Genomic DNA, 12,566 nt, shown 5'->3' with positions numbered 1-12,566 from the left:
CCCTCACCTGAATTTACACTTTTCTGATGTAAGATGATGATTTTTGAACCCCTGGTGAGCAAGTAGGGTGGGAGAAACTTCCATAAAGACACTCATCCTTCACCAGTAACTCCCTAGTCAGAAAGTCTCTTCCCATTAAGCCTCCATAAGCCTCGCTGAGTGTTTGGTTGTCGGGGTCCCTGCTGTGATCTATTTTATGGGGTTCAGTGAAGGCAGCAGGGCAGCTTAAAAGAATGGGAGCAACAGACTAAATAAGAGCATTAAAAGCATCAAAATGACATTGTTAGAGTAGATTTATGGGCTGCCGCTTCCTTCTTGAACACGCACAATACGTTTTATTTACTGCATTAGGCTACAAAGAGCTCTAACTTTAATCAACGTCTTTTTGTAACCGATATGCGACATCGATCTCGTTTGTAGAGCACACCGATCAGTCTTCATAAGGTCCTGATCATTTAAAGTCATTATGTAACACTCAGCATCTTACGTTCCCCTCTGGAGCTGCGGCGGCGAGGGGAGAAAAGGGGGAAAACATCGCTCAAGTCCGACCTTCCTCTCATTTTTCATCTTCCTCTCGCGGCCGTCTCCCCTCTCATGCCAGGCAATCAAATGAAACCCGAGCTGCTTTAATGGTGGGGAGGGGGGGTGGGGATGTTGCTGCTTCAATGTCTATCACTGGCAGTAAACCAAATGCGGCTTCTAAACACACGGTGCATTTGAGGCACTGTAATACACACACACTCTCTCACACAGACAAGCTCCCGGAGGATAAAGTGAAGATAACAGCATGGGGCCTGGGTCTGGGTCAGCGTTATTAGACAGTAGCCTAAACATCCATCCAGGCTCTCAGCGATGTAAAGCTCCATGATAAAGTGGAACAAACTCCAACCCAGTGGCTTCTTTTTTTTCTTTCCTTTCCATCTCGGGCCATGTTGCTTTTGAAAACCAGAACTTCATTTTCGGTTCACATAAATGTTTTGCGCTCGAGCTCAAGCGTAGTGTGTGTATGTGTGTATGTGTGTTTGTGTGTATTGTGGGACCACAGTGTCTGCAAACTGTGGGGGGAGAACGACCACAGACTGCACACACTGAAACCCACAGACTCCAGCCTTCCATCCATCTATCTCACCATCCTGCTATCTTCCTCCATCTTTGTCCTCCCCCTAGACCCCCACACCCCCCCGCTGAGCCCCACCTACTGTGGCCACAGCCTCCCTACCCTACCCTTGTCCTCTTCCTCCTCGCTTCCTTCAGCCTCCCCCCGGCATCCTCAATACCCATCATCCATCCGTCTCTGTCCTGCATTGTCCCAGACTCTCTGGTAAAGACCGTTATCTAGCCTGATACCTCCTACCCCGCAACCTCCCACCCTCCTCAAGACGAAGCAGAACCTCTGAGCCCCCCCCCCCGCCTGTTTTCCCTTAATGCTGGTCCAGCTCCTTCCCCTCTCCTCCCCTCTCCAAACCTCAGACCGCAGGGCCTTAATAGGGGGGTTAAGAGGTAATTCCTATCACACTGCCATCATTTAATATCTAACCGAGGCTGACAGAGGGGAAGGTTACGAACCCAAACCAGCAAAGCCACCGGCAAGCCTCCCCGTCTCCTCCTTCTTACTCTCCCGCTGCTATTCTCCCCATCAGTCTCCCCTCGCACAATCTTTTTCCCTCATCGCTTCTCCCCGGCTGTCATTCTGTCCTCTCCTCCACACACTCCCGCTCTCGTCCAAGCGCTTCATGTCGGCTTCCATCCTGCGCGCACGGCTTGGATAGGATGAAAAGTAGCGAAGAAATGGGAAAAGTTGGAGAGAGACGGAGAGAGAAAAAAACGCAGGGGAGGAAACTCCAGACACTGTAATTTAGATTGCGCTGGTGGCAAAAGTGGGGATATAAAGAAGGCAAGATTTATAATGTTAAGTTTGGAACGTGTTTGCCCTTTCCACTCTTTTACGGAGTTGTCTAAGAGCTCTATGGGGAATCCTATTAGAACGGCCATAAATAAGAGCTATCGAGACCAATTAGGGGTTTTCATAGAATGGCGCGCTAAGCGATGGAGGAAATACGAATGTCACTCAGACAAACGGCAAGAAAGAGAAGACGAAGACGAAGACGAAGAGAACGAAAGAAAGAAGAGGATGTTCATGAATGAGTGTCTCTGTGTGTGCGTGTGCTTGTGTGTGTGTGTGTCTCACGCACAGGGAGCCCAGATGAGGGTTCTGACTGTGTGTGTGTGTGTGTGTGTGTGTGTGTGTGTGTGTGTGTGTGTGTGTGTGTGTGTGATCCTGGAAGCCGCAGCTGACGTAAATGACAATTTGCTCTCAGACGCTGGAGTCTCGTTCGCTGTCTTCGGCAATACATCACGCGTCACCACAAATACATATGAATCACACTATCAGTCTGGCTTGGGGGGGGGGGGTTTAAATAGAGGTTTGTCTGCGTCCAACCCGCCGAGAGGATTTGATCTCCCTGTGGCTTCTCTACACACACACAGCAAATCAGAATCAGAAATTGCTGCAGAAACGTACAAATCTATTTATTGTGGCTGTTATAACTGCTATTATTAGGACCAATTTTGTTGTTTTTGGTTATTTTTTGCAGTTTCCCTCGAGTTTATTTCAAAATAAAAAGTTGTGGATCTCTTCCGAAAAAGGCTCTGAGACATTAAGGTCACGTGGATTAATTAGGTATGACAGGTGTGATGAAGGAGGACACACACTGTTGACGCAAGGTCATCAGATCATTTCAAAATTAAAGTCGTCCAACTGAAACACCTTTGAAGCAGATCCCTTCAACTGAAAAGCAACCAGTGTTTCAAGTGTGTAGTTGTTTTGCAATAAAGCCGTCCGATCAAGTGGAACGCCCAATAATTCAATAATGTCAAAACACACAAAAAAGAACAAGCACGCACTTTTTTAAACAAGAGGAGCTCGCGTTCATTTCCAAAGGCTTTCTGCCTGATGGAAACATTATGAAACAGTGAGAAAACTGAGATGTTTCAAGTCCCACTGCTGATATTCCTCCATCCAAACCTCACACATGCACACACACGTGCACACCAACGAATAGAAACCAATATGGGATCAATAAGATGATGCATAGAAGCCCGACAATGCAGACAACAGCGATCAACATCAGTCAAAGGAAGCAGGGGGCCACTGCACGCACACATATTAAGGCAGGAGGGGAAGTGTGAGTGTGTGTGTGTGCATGTGTCCCGCTTGCTTCGGTTGAATGTGATCCAATGTAAACAGCTATAAAGTGTAGAGGGTGTTTCAACCTTCAACCCACCCTGACAGACACTCGCAGTGGATAAGACAAACAGAAAACCTGAGCAGAGAGAGAGAGAGACAGAGGAGGATACACCTGGGGCAGATAGAGAGAAGTGTGTGTGTGTGTGTGTGTGTGTGTGTGTGTGTGTGTGTGTGTGTGTGTGTGTGTGTGTGTGTGGCTGGTAACGGGAGATGGAAAAGAAGGGGAGGGATAGAGTGTGTTTCAAAAAGAGAGCAAGTAGGAGGCTTCTCTGCATCGGTCTGACCTGCTCGTACACTCTGGATATGATGGGAAAACTCAATATTCCTGGATAAAAAAACTCCTCGCTAGGCCAAGCAAAACATTAACTCCAGGCACACCTTCACCTCTGCAAAACACACACACACACACACACACACACACACACGCACACACACACACGCACACGCACACATGCACTCACACACGCACACATGCACTCACACGCGCACACATGCACTCACACACTTTATTCGCCTCTTGACAGGAGCACAGAGCGGCACTGTGTCACCTGGCGCGGGACTCAAACCCTCAACCCGGATAAAAGTTCAGACATCACAACACGGCCGTGTTTTGGAACGGATCGGGTAACACATCAAAAGAAAACGGAGCGAGAGAGTGAGCTGGGTAAAGAAAGCAACGGAGGAGAGGGAGGTGTGTACTCACAGGCGTCCCAGTTTGGGGTTGGACTGGAAGAGGAGCTCGGGGAGGATCTGGAGTTTGTTCCTGTTCAGGCGTCTGAGGAGAGAAATGGGGCGAGAGAGATAGAGAGAGAGAGAGAAACTCAATGGATCACAGAAAGAAAAACTCCATCACTCACACACACTTAAACACACACTCACACCGATCAATCACATAGAATGTGGATGCAGGATCATCCACCAGCTGACTCCTGTGTCACCCTGAAGGTCAGCGGCTTGCAGTTCAAAGATCAAACTCATGGGAGAGTCTGTCTGGTTTCCTGTGATCCTGACCTGCGGGTTATCATGTCGAATTTAGTGTGTGTCTGTGTATGTGTGTGTGTATGTTGCAGGTTATCGTGCTGTAAGTCAGTTATCAGCACGGTCCCTTCATGTGTTTTGACCTGAGAGTGAAAGGAGGAAAGGGTCGAGCTTTGGCTTTCTGGCGTCTGTGTGTAACATCCTTTATCATGGCACAACACACCTTTCACCCAGTTCGCTCCACAGAAACAGCAGGTCACTGAGGACGCAAGACTTTCAATGTATTTACTCCATTCTGAGGGTAATATGTATGAATTGTACTTAATATTTAAAACTTATTCTGTATATACTGTTGATGACCTGTTGGGGTTGAGCCAACAATGCTGATTGGTCAGATTGGAGCTTCCTCCAGCGTAGACAGGAACACAACTGCCATGTTTCATTCAAGAGCACAACAGCAATGAAGAATTGTGTGAATAAATTGTTTTGTTTGTTTTATTAGAGCAGTTTCTGTGATATTTAGCCTGAATGAAAATCATTTTTCCTGGGGTACTGTTATTTCCCCTCAACATCAGCTGCTCCACGTAATGAGGCAACATAGCCCGAGCGATGAAGTGATGTGAAAAGGCAGCGGGAGGTGACTTAAAATGCTATAGTTTGAGGGTAAAATGTCACAGGAAAACACTTCTCTGAGGCAACGGTGTACATGCAAGCAATTTACTAAAGGTGAAACTTCATGTTGAGCAGCTTCCAAGGATGTGTTCTGTGGTTCTGTAAGGGTCTATTCTAAAGCCTATTGGACTACTAACAGACCTGGTATGCCAATTTATTGCTGAAAATAGTCCATTATACCAAAAAAAGGGGGAAAAACTATGTCATTGACCTAATTCTGATGTAAGTTCCCTGAAAATCGTGACATTCTGTAAAATTGCTCACTTTAAAAAGGAACTGGTTTTAGTATGTGAACAGAGGCGAAAGCACTGGGTTACGCCCAATATCTTCCTATATTCTGCTTGTAAAACGTCTGAATGGGTCGAAGTGACGCGAAATGAACATGTGGCAGTTATTTCACGTCGGGGAAAACGCAGAAGAAGAACGGTGTGGAGCAGCAGAAAGGGACGTGTGTGAGGAGAGAGCGATGCGTAATGGGTGCGCATGTGAGGGGAAGTGTGAGTGACGTGTCTGCGTGCGCGTGTGTGTGCGAGTGTGTGAATGTGTGTGTCTGTGGTAGGGTGGAGTCGGCTGGAGCGCAGATTGATGAGGACGTTGCGAGGAGAGAGAGAAAGACAGAGGGAGAAAGAGAGAGAGAGTGAGAGAGACAGAGACAGAGAGAGTGAGTGAGTGAGTGAGAGTGGAGGTGTTATCGCGCTACCAAAAGCTGGGCGCTGAGAAATGAGGCGTGGAGAGGAAAAAGCAAGGAGACGCAGGGCGGAGGGGTCACGGGGGTCGGCGGGTTGAATCTGCGCCGGAGAAGACACAGACGTCGACCTTTTAACCCTTGTGATAATGATAATAAGACTCCGACTTTCACTCCCTCGTGCACCAACGGAAAGAAAGCTGGCGTCCAGAAAGAGATATCCACCATTTGAAATAATTGACCCTTACTCTTACTCTTCCATTACACTTATGACTCATCTTACAGCTTTCACTCAGAAAATACTTATGGTTTTTAAAAAGCAGAATCCTTTGTGTGTTCTTAAATAATAACTGATTATTATTTTCTTCTCGGAACCTTTGAAATATTACCAGGCCACAAGACTGCGGCTTGTATTTTTAATATGTGGAAAATTATTGTTATTAGTCAGAATTACAATAAAATCCAGAAGAAATGGTTTGGAACCGGAGTCTCAGTGGAGCGCGACCGCAGAATCTAGAGGTTTCAGACTTTACATTGGTAGGAAAACAATGAAAAAAAGGAGGAGAAGTGTGTGAAGAGTGTTACTTATGTGCTCACTCTGCATACACGTGTGCCGCTTCTGACGTGAAATCAGAAATGTTATTATGGGATGTCGCCACTCCACATTTCCCACTAAGCTTTTAATTACCTACAATAATTTATAATTCATCCCTGGACAGGATTGAACAGCCTTTTGCCTGAAGGGCCAAACACATAAACGCGTGCTGTTTTTCACATCGCGACTCCATAAATCACACTGACTCAACACTGTGCCCGCTGATCCCTGACCTTTCACCCCGGCCCATCACAGATGCTGTGAACTGAGTATTTTTACAAAGCACTTCGGTATCAGCTGAATAATGTAGAAAAACAGCACCGCCGTGCATCTTCACTTCGGCGACCTTTCTCCCTTTTCCCATTTTTGTTGACATGCATCCTGTGAAATAGGTTCTAACGGCACAAAGGGTGCGTTCTATGTGACTTCTCTCTGCACCGTCTTCCCTGCCGAGTTCTGACAGACAACAATTTTAGCCTCCTGACCTCCTTCCCTTCACTCGCAGCCTTTGACCCTTGCTGACACACTGCGTTAAAGAGGCTTTTAACATTAAAGCAGCCCGTCGCCTCTCACTTTCCCCTATCAGATGTGCGATCTCCATTTAGGAGACAAGATACACATGTTGCCGCCACTCATCTTTCAGGCCTTCACTCAGTGTCAGAGGAGCTCTTGTCTGCATGCCTGCGTGTTTATGTTCCCACTTATGCATAACAGCCAAAGCTTCAACGTGTACATCTCTCTTCTTGTTCCTTTACAATCTCGACACCAGTATTGCCAAATGAAAAGGGAGACAAATAGTTTGATTCCAAATATGTTAATTTCAACATGTTTGCCTTTAACTCTTCCTGTAATGTGAATATTGTGTATTAACACAATCCTTGAAGGTGCCAAAAATGACATAGTGCCAATTTCAAAACTTGGCGCAAACACTTGGTTTAATAATTGAATGGCTGCAACATAAACTACACATAATTCATATTTAATGACCTAAAACCTTCAAGAAGAAGAACACAGCGGCTCAGTAAACTGGCTTTACAACTGTGGTTAGTTAATCAGGCCACATCAACAAAGCAAAACGATCCGAAAAGTAAAGGATGGCAACGTGTGTACACTGCGTAAGTTTCAGGGGGTTTCAACACACAGAGTGTGTGTATGCGTGTGTGTACTCTCTAACCTCATGTTAAGCAGCAGCTTCAGAACTCTGCAGCACAAACATGGAAGCATGTCTTCCTACAAGCTGTCTCCCGCCCACACAGAAGGGTCATAAACACGCAGGTGTGCCTGTGCATGTGTGTGTGTCTCTGTGAGAAGTGTTGTGTATGCACTGACACCTCAATTCTGTTGACATAGAGCCTTGGTGTGAGCTGATGGACACACACGCACACACAAGTGCATGCACGACAATGCAAGATCTCTGCGAGATTCCAAGGTGGTGTGTAAGGTGGATGGACTTGGATATCATCCAGGTGTGTGTGCGTGTGTGTGTGATTGTGTGTGTGTGCGTGTGCGTGTGTGTGAGTGTGAGTGTGAGTGTGTGTGTGTGTGTGTGTGTGTGTGTGTGTGTGTGTGTGTGTGTGTGTGTGTGTGTGCGTGCGTGTGCGTGTCTGACAGGATGGACAGGGCAGACAGATAGCAGTAGGAAGTCAAAGGTGAGTGTATGTTTAGCAAAGTGGAAAGACAGCAGTAGGAAGTAAGTGTGTGGAAGTGAGTTTTTGGAGTGTGTGAGTGTATGTGGTAGAAGTGCGCACGTATGTGTGTGTGTGTGTGAAGACTTGTGGCTTTTCAGAATTCGACAGAGCATTACATCAGGGGTTTCGCTTTCACACAGTGCCTCTCACACACAGACGCAGACAACACTGGAGGATGCTGTGGTGCACTTACAGTCTCTCCAACAGTCTGAGATCTTGGAAGGCTCCTCGCTCTATAACACTGATTTGGTTGTCCTCCAGATGGCTAGAGAGAGAGAGAGGGAGAGAGAGAGAAAAAGAGATTACAGTGAGACCGAGAGCAGCAGTAACACATAGCTGAGTAAGCATTGACACATTTAAAATGTCACTGATGTGTTAGCGTGTCCGAGTATCTTGCTCCGGGGCACTTTGAGCAGAGCTGTCAAGAAGAAGGGAGGGAATGTCTTGTTCTGTATTTGTATCCAGACTAACGTTTGGTTTGAAAACAGAGGAAGGATAAATCACAGAAGATCTCCTGTTCTGCCCAGTGGAAAGAGTCAAATCAGCTACAGTGAAATAAAGAGAGAGATATAAATAAGAAAAGACTGCACTAGACATCAAAAAGAATGGACAAAAAGTGTGAAACATGCAGCAGACAGCCATGTCATACTCGCTCGTCCATCTCAGTGGACATCTTCATTTCTCTTCTCTACTCTACTTCCAGTGATGCTCCAAATGTAATGCATATCCCACCGCCCCACCTCCCCCCGCACCCCTCCAACCCCCTTACCCCCTGCCATGAGTGTGTTTTCATGTTTTCAGGGGGGAGTGATGCTGGAAGGTTTTCCAGATGGGACGGAGAGAAGGAAGGGGAACATCTCCACAGATGCGCGTGTTTAGAGTTTCTGTCGAGAGACGTTAAGAGTGACAGCATCAGGAGGAGGAGAGAAGAGAGGGAGAGAGGGAGAGAGGGAGAGAGAGAGAGAGAGGGAGAGAGAGAGAGAGAGAGAGAGAGAGAGAGAGAGAGAGAGAGAGAGAGAGAGAGAGAGAGAGAGAGAGAGAGAGAGAGAGAGAGAGAGAGAGAGAGAGAGAGAGAGAGAGAGAGAGAGAGAGAGAGAGAGAGGCCCGATCGACAGAAAGATAGACGCAGGAGAAACACAGACAGCAAATGGAACACACCCCGGAACGACAAGACGGATTGAGTGAACGAAGGACTGATCCGAGGAAGACTAAAGGAGCCGAATCCGAGCAGAGCGGAGTGGAGAGATGCTGTCTGGGCTGCCATGTGGAATCACCATCAATTGTTTTGGCCTGACCTCCATTATGAATATTCCTTCAAAAGAAAACATTTAGACATGCAGCTTCTATTCCAGACATTAATCCGCCGCTTGTCATATAAACTCATTACACACGTGCGTGCTGGAGCTTAACACACCCACAGCTGTACACACAAGCACGAGTCACACTGTGGGCACACTGTGGGTGCCACTGGTGACAGCGGGGGTTGAAGTATAAATTAGATTGTGAAAGTCATTTGGCAGAGACTTGGACAGGAATCTAAAAGGTCGTCGTAACCCGTAGCAACCAATCTACTTTTCTGATAAGACGTCTTTTAAACCGTCTGGAGCGCTAAAAAGGATCTGACGTTTGAGAAACTATTTGCTTATTGAGCGCATGCTGCGTTATTCCGTGTAGTTTAGAAAGACGTGTGAGGCCAAACACATGGTGCTGGGAACCAATATTGGCACGTCGCACGGGTGAGGTATTGTTTTTATATCATGGAGTATCAGACATTAATCATCATCAGAGAGTCGGGCGAGATGAAGGAAACGCACATGTATTGATTTCATGTGTGATGTGTCTAATCAGCGTTTTACCCAACGGTGTTAAGACTCTTTTCAAGCCGTTTAAAGAAAACGTACGATGATGTCACGCTGCCTCGTGGTGGAACTCAGCACTTGGACTCTGCAAACAAGTTAAGGAAATACTTAGGGGGATATTAAATTTACTTGTTTGAGCTCAACGGGTGAAACCGCATCAGCGTTCCCGCGGCCAAGTGTTCAATATCTAAGCACAAGTTTTCACCTACGTTGAAATTTGTTTGGAATTACCCAATTTTGCCGCAATCTGGAAGAAATCTCGCGACGCCAGACTGCCAAATATATTATTACGCTAAGTGTTGAGCATGCGGCGTGCTGGCTGAGGCGGTCATGTCTGACATAGAGATACTCAGATTACCAATTATTCACACAAACACATTAGATTATGTTTATGCGCACAAATGTTGGGTTAAAGGTTTCACTGGATTACAACAGAAACTACAGGAAAAGATTTTAATACATATATGTGGGCAGATAAGGTAAAGCCTGGATACATGTGTGTTTGATACGAGGTCATTGTGAATGTGTGTGTGTGTGTGTGTGTGTGTGTGTGTGTGTGTGTGTGTGTGTGTGTGTGTGTGTGTGTGTGTGTGTGTGTGTGTGTGTTGCTGTTGCGTGCGTGTGTATGTATTTTCTCACACCGTCGCCTCTTTCCCAAGCCATCTCCTCCCCATTCCTTTAAGGCGATTTGGAGTAAGGAAATGTCACAGCAGTTTATCATCGACCACATGAAACGAGCTAACAAGCCTACCCCACACACACTGACACACACACACATACTCTTAGTCCTTCTCACCCTCTGTCTCATACATTTAGCGTGTACACAAAACTCTTCACCCTCTCACACACACAAAATACACAATGGTATGGCCATAGTTAAACACAAGGACTGAAAAAACACACAACGACACACACACACACACACACACACAGACAAACAACTTATTTCCACTTCTCAGCATAGTTTATGCAGCGAGTGTATTTTTATCTGTTGGTCTGGTTTAAACAGAATCTTAGTGAGGAGGAAAGCAGCATGCAGCCAACGGTGATTATAGTTATTACAGCCCTCACACACACACACACACAATCACACACAGACACACACACACACACAAACACACACTTCAGCAACTCGAGGTAGAGGAGAGTCCTTGAAGTCAATTAGGGCAGCTGAGGAGAGACGGGGAGTCACACTCTACTGAGAGCACCCATTTAAACAGACAACTACCACTCACACCGTCTAACACCAGCGCTGGCCTCACACTGGTGTGTGTCGCTGAGCCTCACACACAGCAGGATGTTCACCCCCACACAGCTATGTCATGCAGTGTTTAGTCTGCAGACAATGAATCAACTTTGGAGGTAATTTTGCAGAGAAATCTGTCAAAGGTCAGTGTGGATGATCCATTTAGAGGAAACAAACTCTGTAATCTGGCATGTTAAAATGGTTGTTGTTGTGTGTGATACCCTCGACCCATCTACTGATCGTCATTGATAGTCGCTGATGGTAAATTCCTTCCTCCTAGTGCATGTAAGCTTTCAGACGGGACACAAATTCCTCTGAATGGAGTTGAAACTGATGACTAATTGGCTCGTACCATTCTTTATCTTTATCATATTTTATACAACTTATCATTTTCCATGTAACATATCATTTTTAAACAATAAAACAAATGAAGCCATATAGTTGCTTCCTCTGTGATACAAACTTCCCTGAACAAAATGATTGATACATCTCAGAAGTGACAGAAAATCCTTATTTCAAGCAGACTATTTGATTTAATTGGCCTCACAGGTGATTTTAATCTTCTAATCAGTCACTCAGCCTATTAAAATGGAGGAAAGTTCCGGTATCACTGTGCAGAACAAGTCGGTTTCAAATGACTTCAGAGGAAATTGGGGGTGAGGGTTTTTCTTGTCACGTCTGTACATCAAATTCACTTTATTTGTAGTGGTTGAGGACTATTGAAATCGGCCACAAAGAGGCTTTTGTAGCTGTCGGGAGGCGACGAGCAAAGTCAAACTGACACTTGACATCACTGGGGCGCTACTTCATGTTAGTGCTGAAGTTTGAAAACCCCGAAAGCGGCTTTTATTTGCACTCCTCTCGTCTCGCCAAGATTAATAAGCAGAATTCCATGTATAAATTGGTGGCGCGCACCTTTAATCTCATCTGAAGCTGCACTTTATGTCGAAAGCCCCTCGCTGCAAAAACCAGAGGGGAGCGATTTGAGCGTCTGAGGACTGCAGCCGCTACAGAAGTCAGGCGATTTTAAGATTCAAATTTATAAGCACGTATAATTAAATTTACATAAACCGCTTCTCGCAAAGTGCTGCATCTCATTGGACGCCGCCAATATTCCACTATTTCACCGCACGGACGCTCAGCATTCCCCAACAATTGCTCGGGGACACAATGGAGGCGCTTTTAACATCATCTACATTTTGAGTCATATCATGTTTTCCTTTTAGCGTTTTAGAATTACAACGACTCACGACTTCTCCGCTGTGATTTCCGCGTCGCCGTCCCGCTGTCGTGTTTGCCTGACAAATCCGCGCCTCGCTGCTTTTTCCTGGCACGCTAGTTTGCGATCACTCTATTATTTAACCTCGTAAATATGCAGTAATTACGACACTTTGCTCTTTGGAAGGGACGCTTGCATTCTCCCCTTTGCCTGAAATCTCTCATTAGGATGGGAAAGTTGATTTTATAGAGACCTTGTTTCCCCTATAGCCATATACAGGCCTATTAGGTGAATACGGCATTCGCGTAATTGCTCCAGCATGGCCGGTGTGTTTGCTAATGGGATTCCTTGTAAAGACGTGAAAATGCGTTTTAACA

The 12,566-nt window shown here is 45.9% G+C and overlaps 1 protein-coding gene across 2 annotated transcripts in view; it reads right to left on the bottom strand.

The window, feature by feature from the left end:
• Positions 1-12,566, bottom strand: part of slit3 (slit homolog 3 (Drosophila)) — a 198,108-nt gene that overhangs the window by 171,428 nt on the left and 14,114 nt on the right. For both annotated transcript variants that reach the window (XM_076149098.1, XM_076149099.1), the window contains exons 3-4: positions 8,059-8,130; positions 3,951-4,022 (exon numbers count right to left, since the gene is read on the bottom strand). In XM_076149098.1, coding sequence (XP_076005213.1) covers positions 3,951-4,022; positions 8,059-8,130 — 144 coding nt within the window. The remainder of the gene's footprint in view (positions 1-3,950; positions 4,023-8,058; positions 8,131-12,566) is intronic.

The sequence above is a fragment of the Genypterus blacodes genome, unplaced genomic scaffold, assembly GCF_046128005.1.
Source record: "Genypterus blacodes isolate CSIRO-AG114 ecotype Tasmania unplaced genomic scaffold, CSIRO-AGI_Gbla_v1 ptg000044l_1, whole genome shotgun sequence".
Lineage (NCBI taxonomy): Eukaryota > Metazoa > Chordata > Actinopteri > Ophidiiformes > Ophidiidae > Genypterus > Genypterus blacodes.
This window is presented reverse-complemented; position numbering and strand designations above follow the sequence as displayed.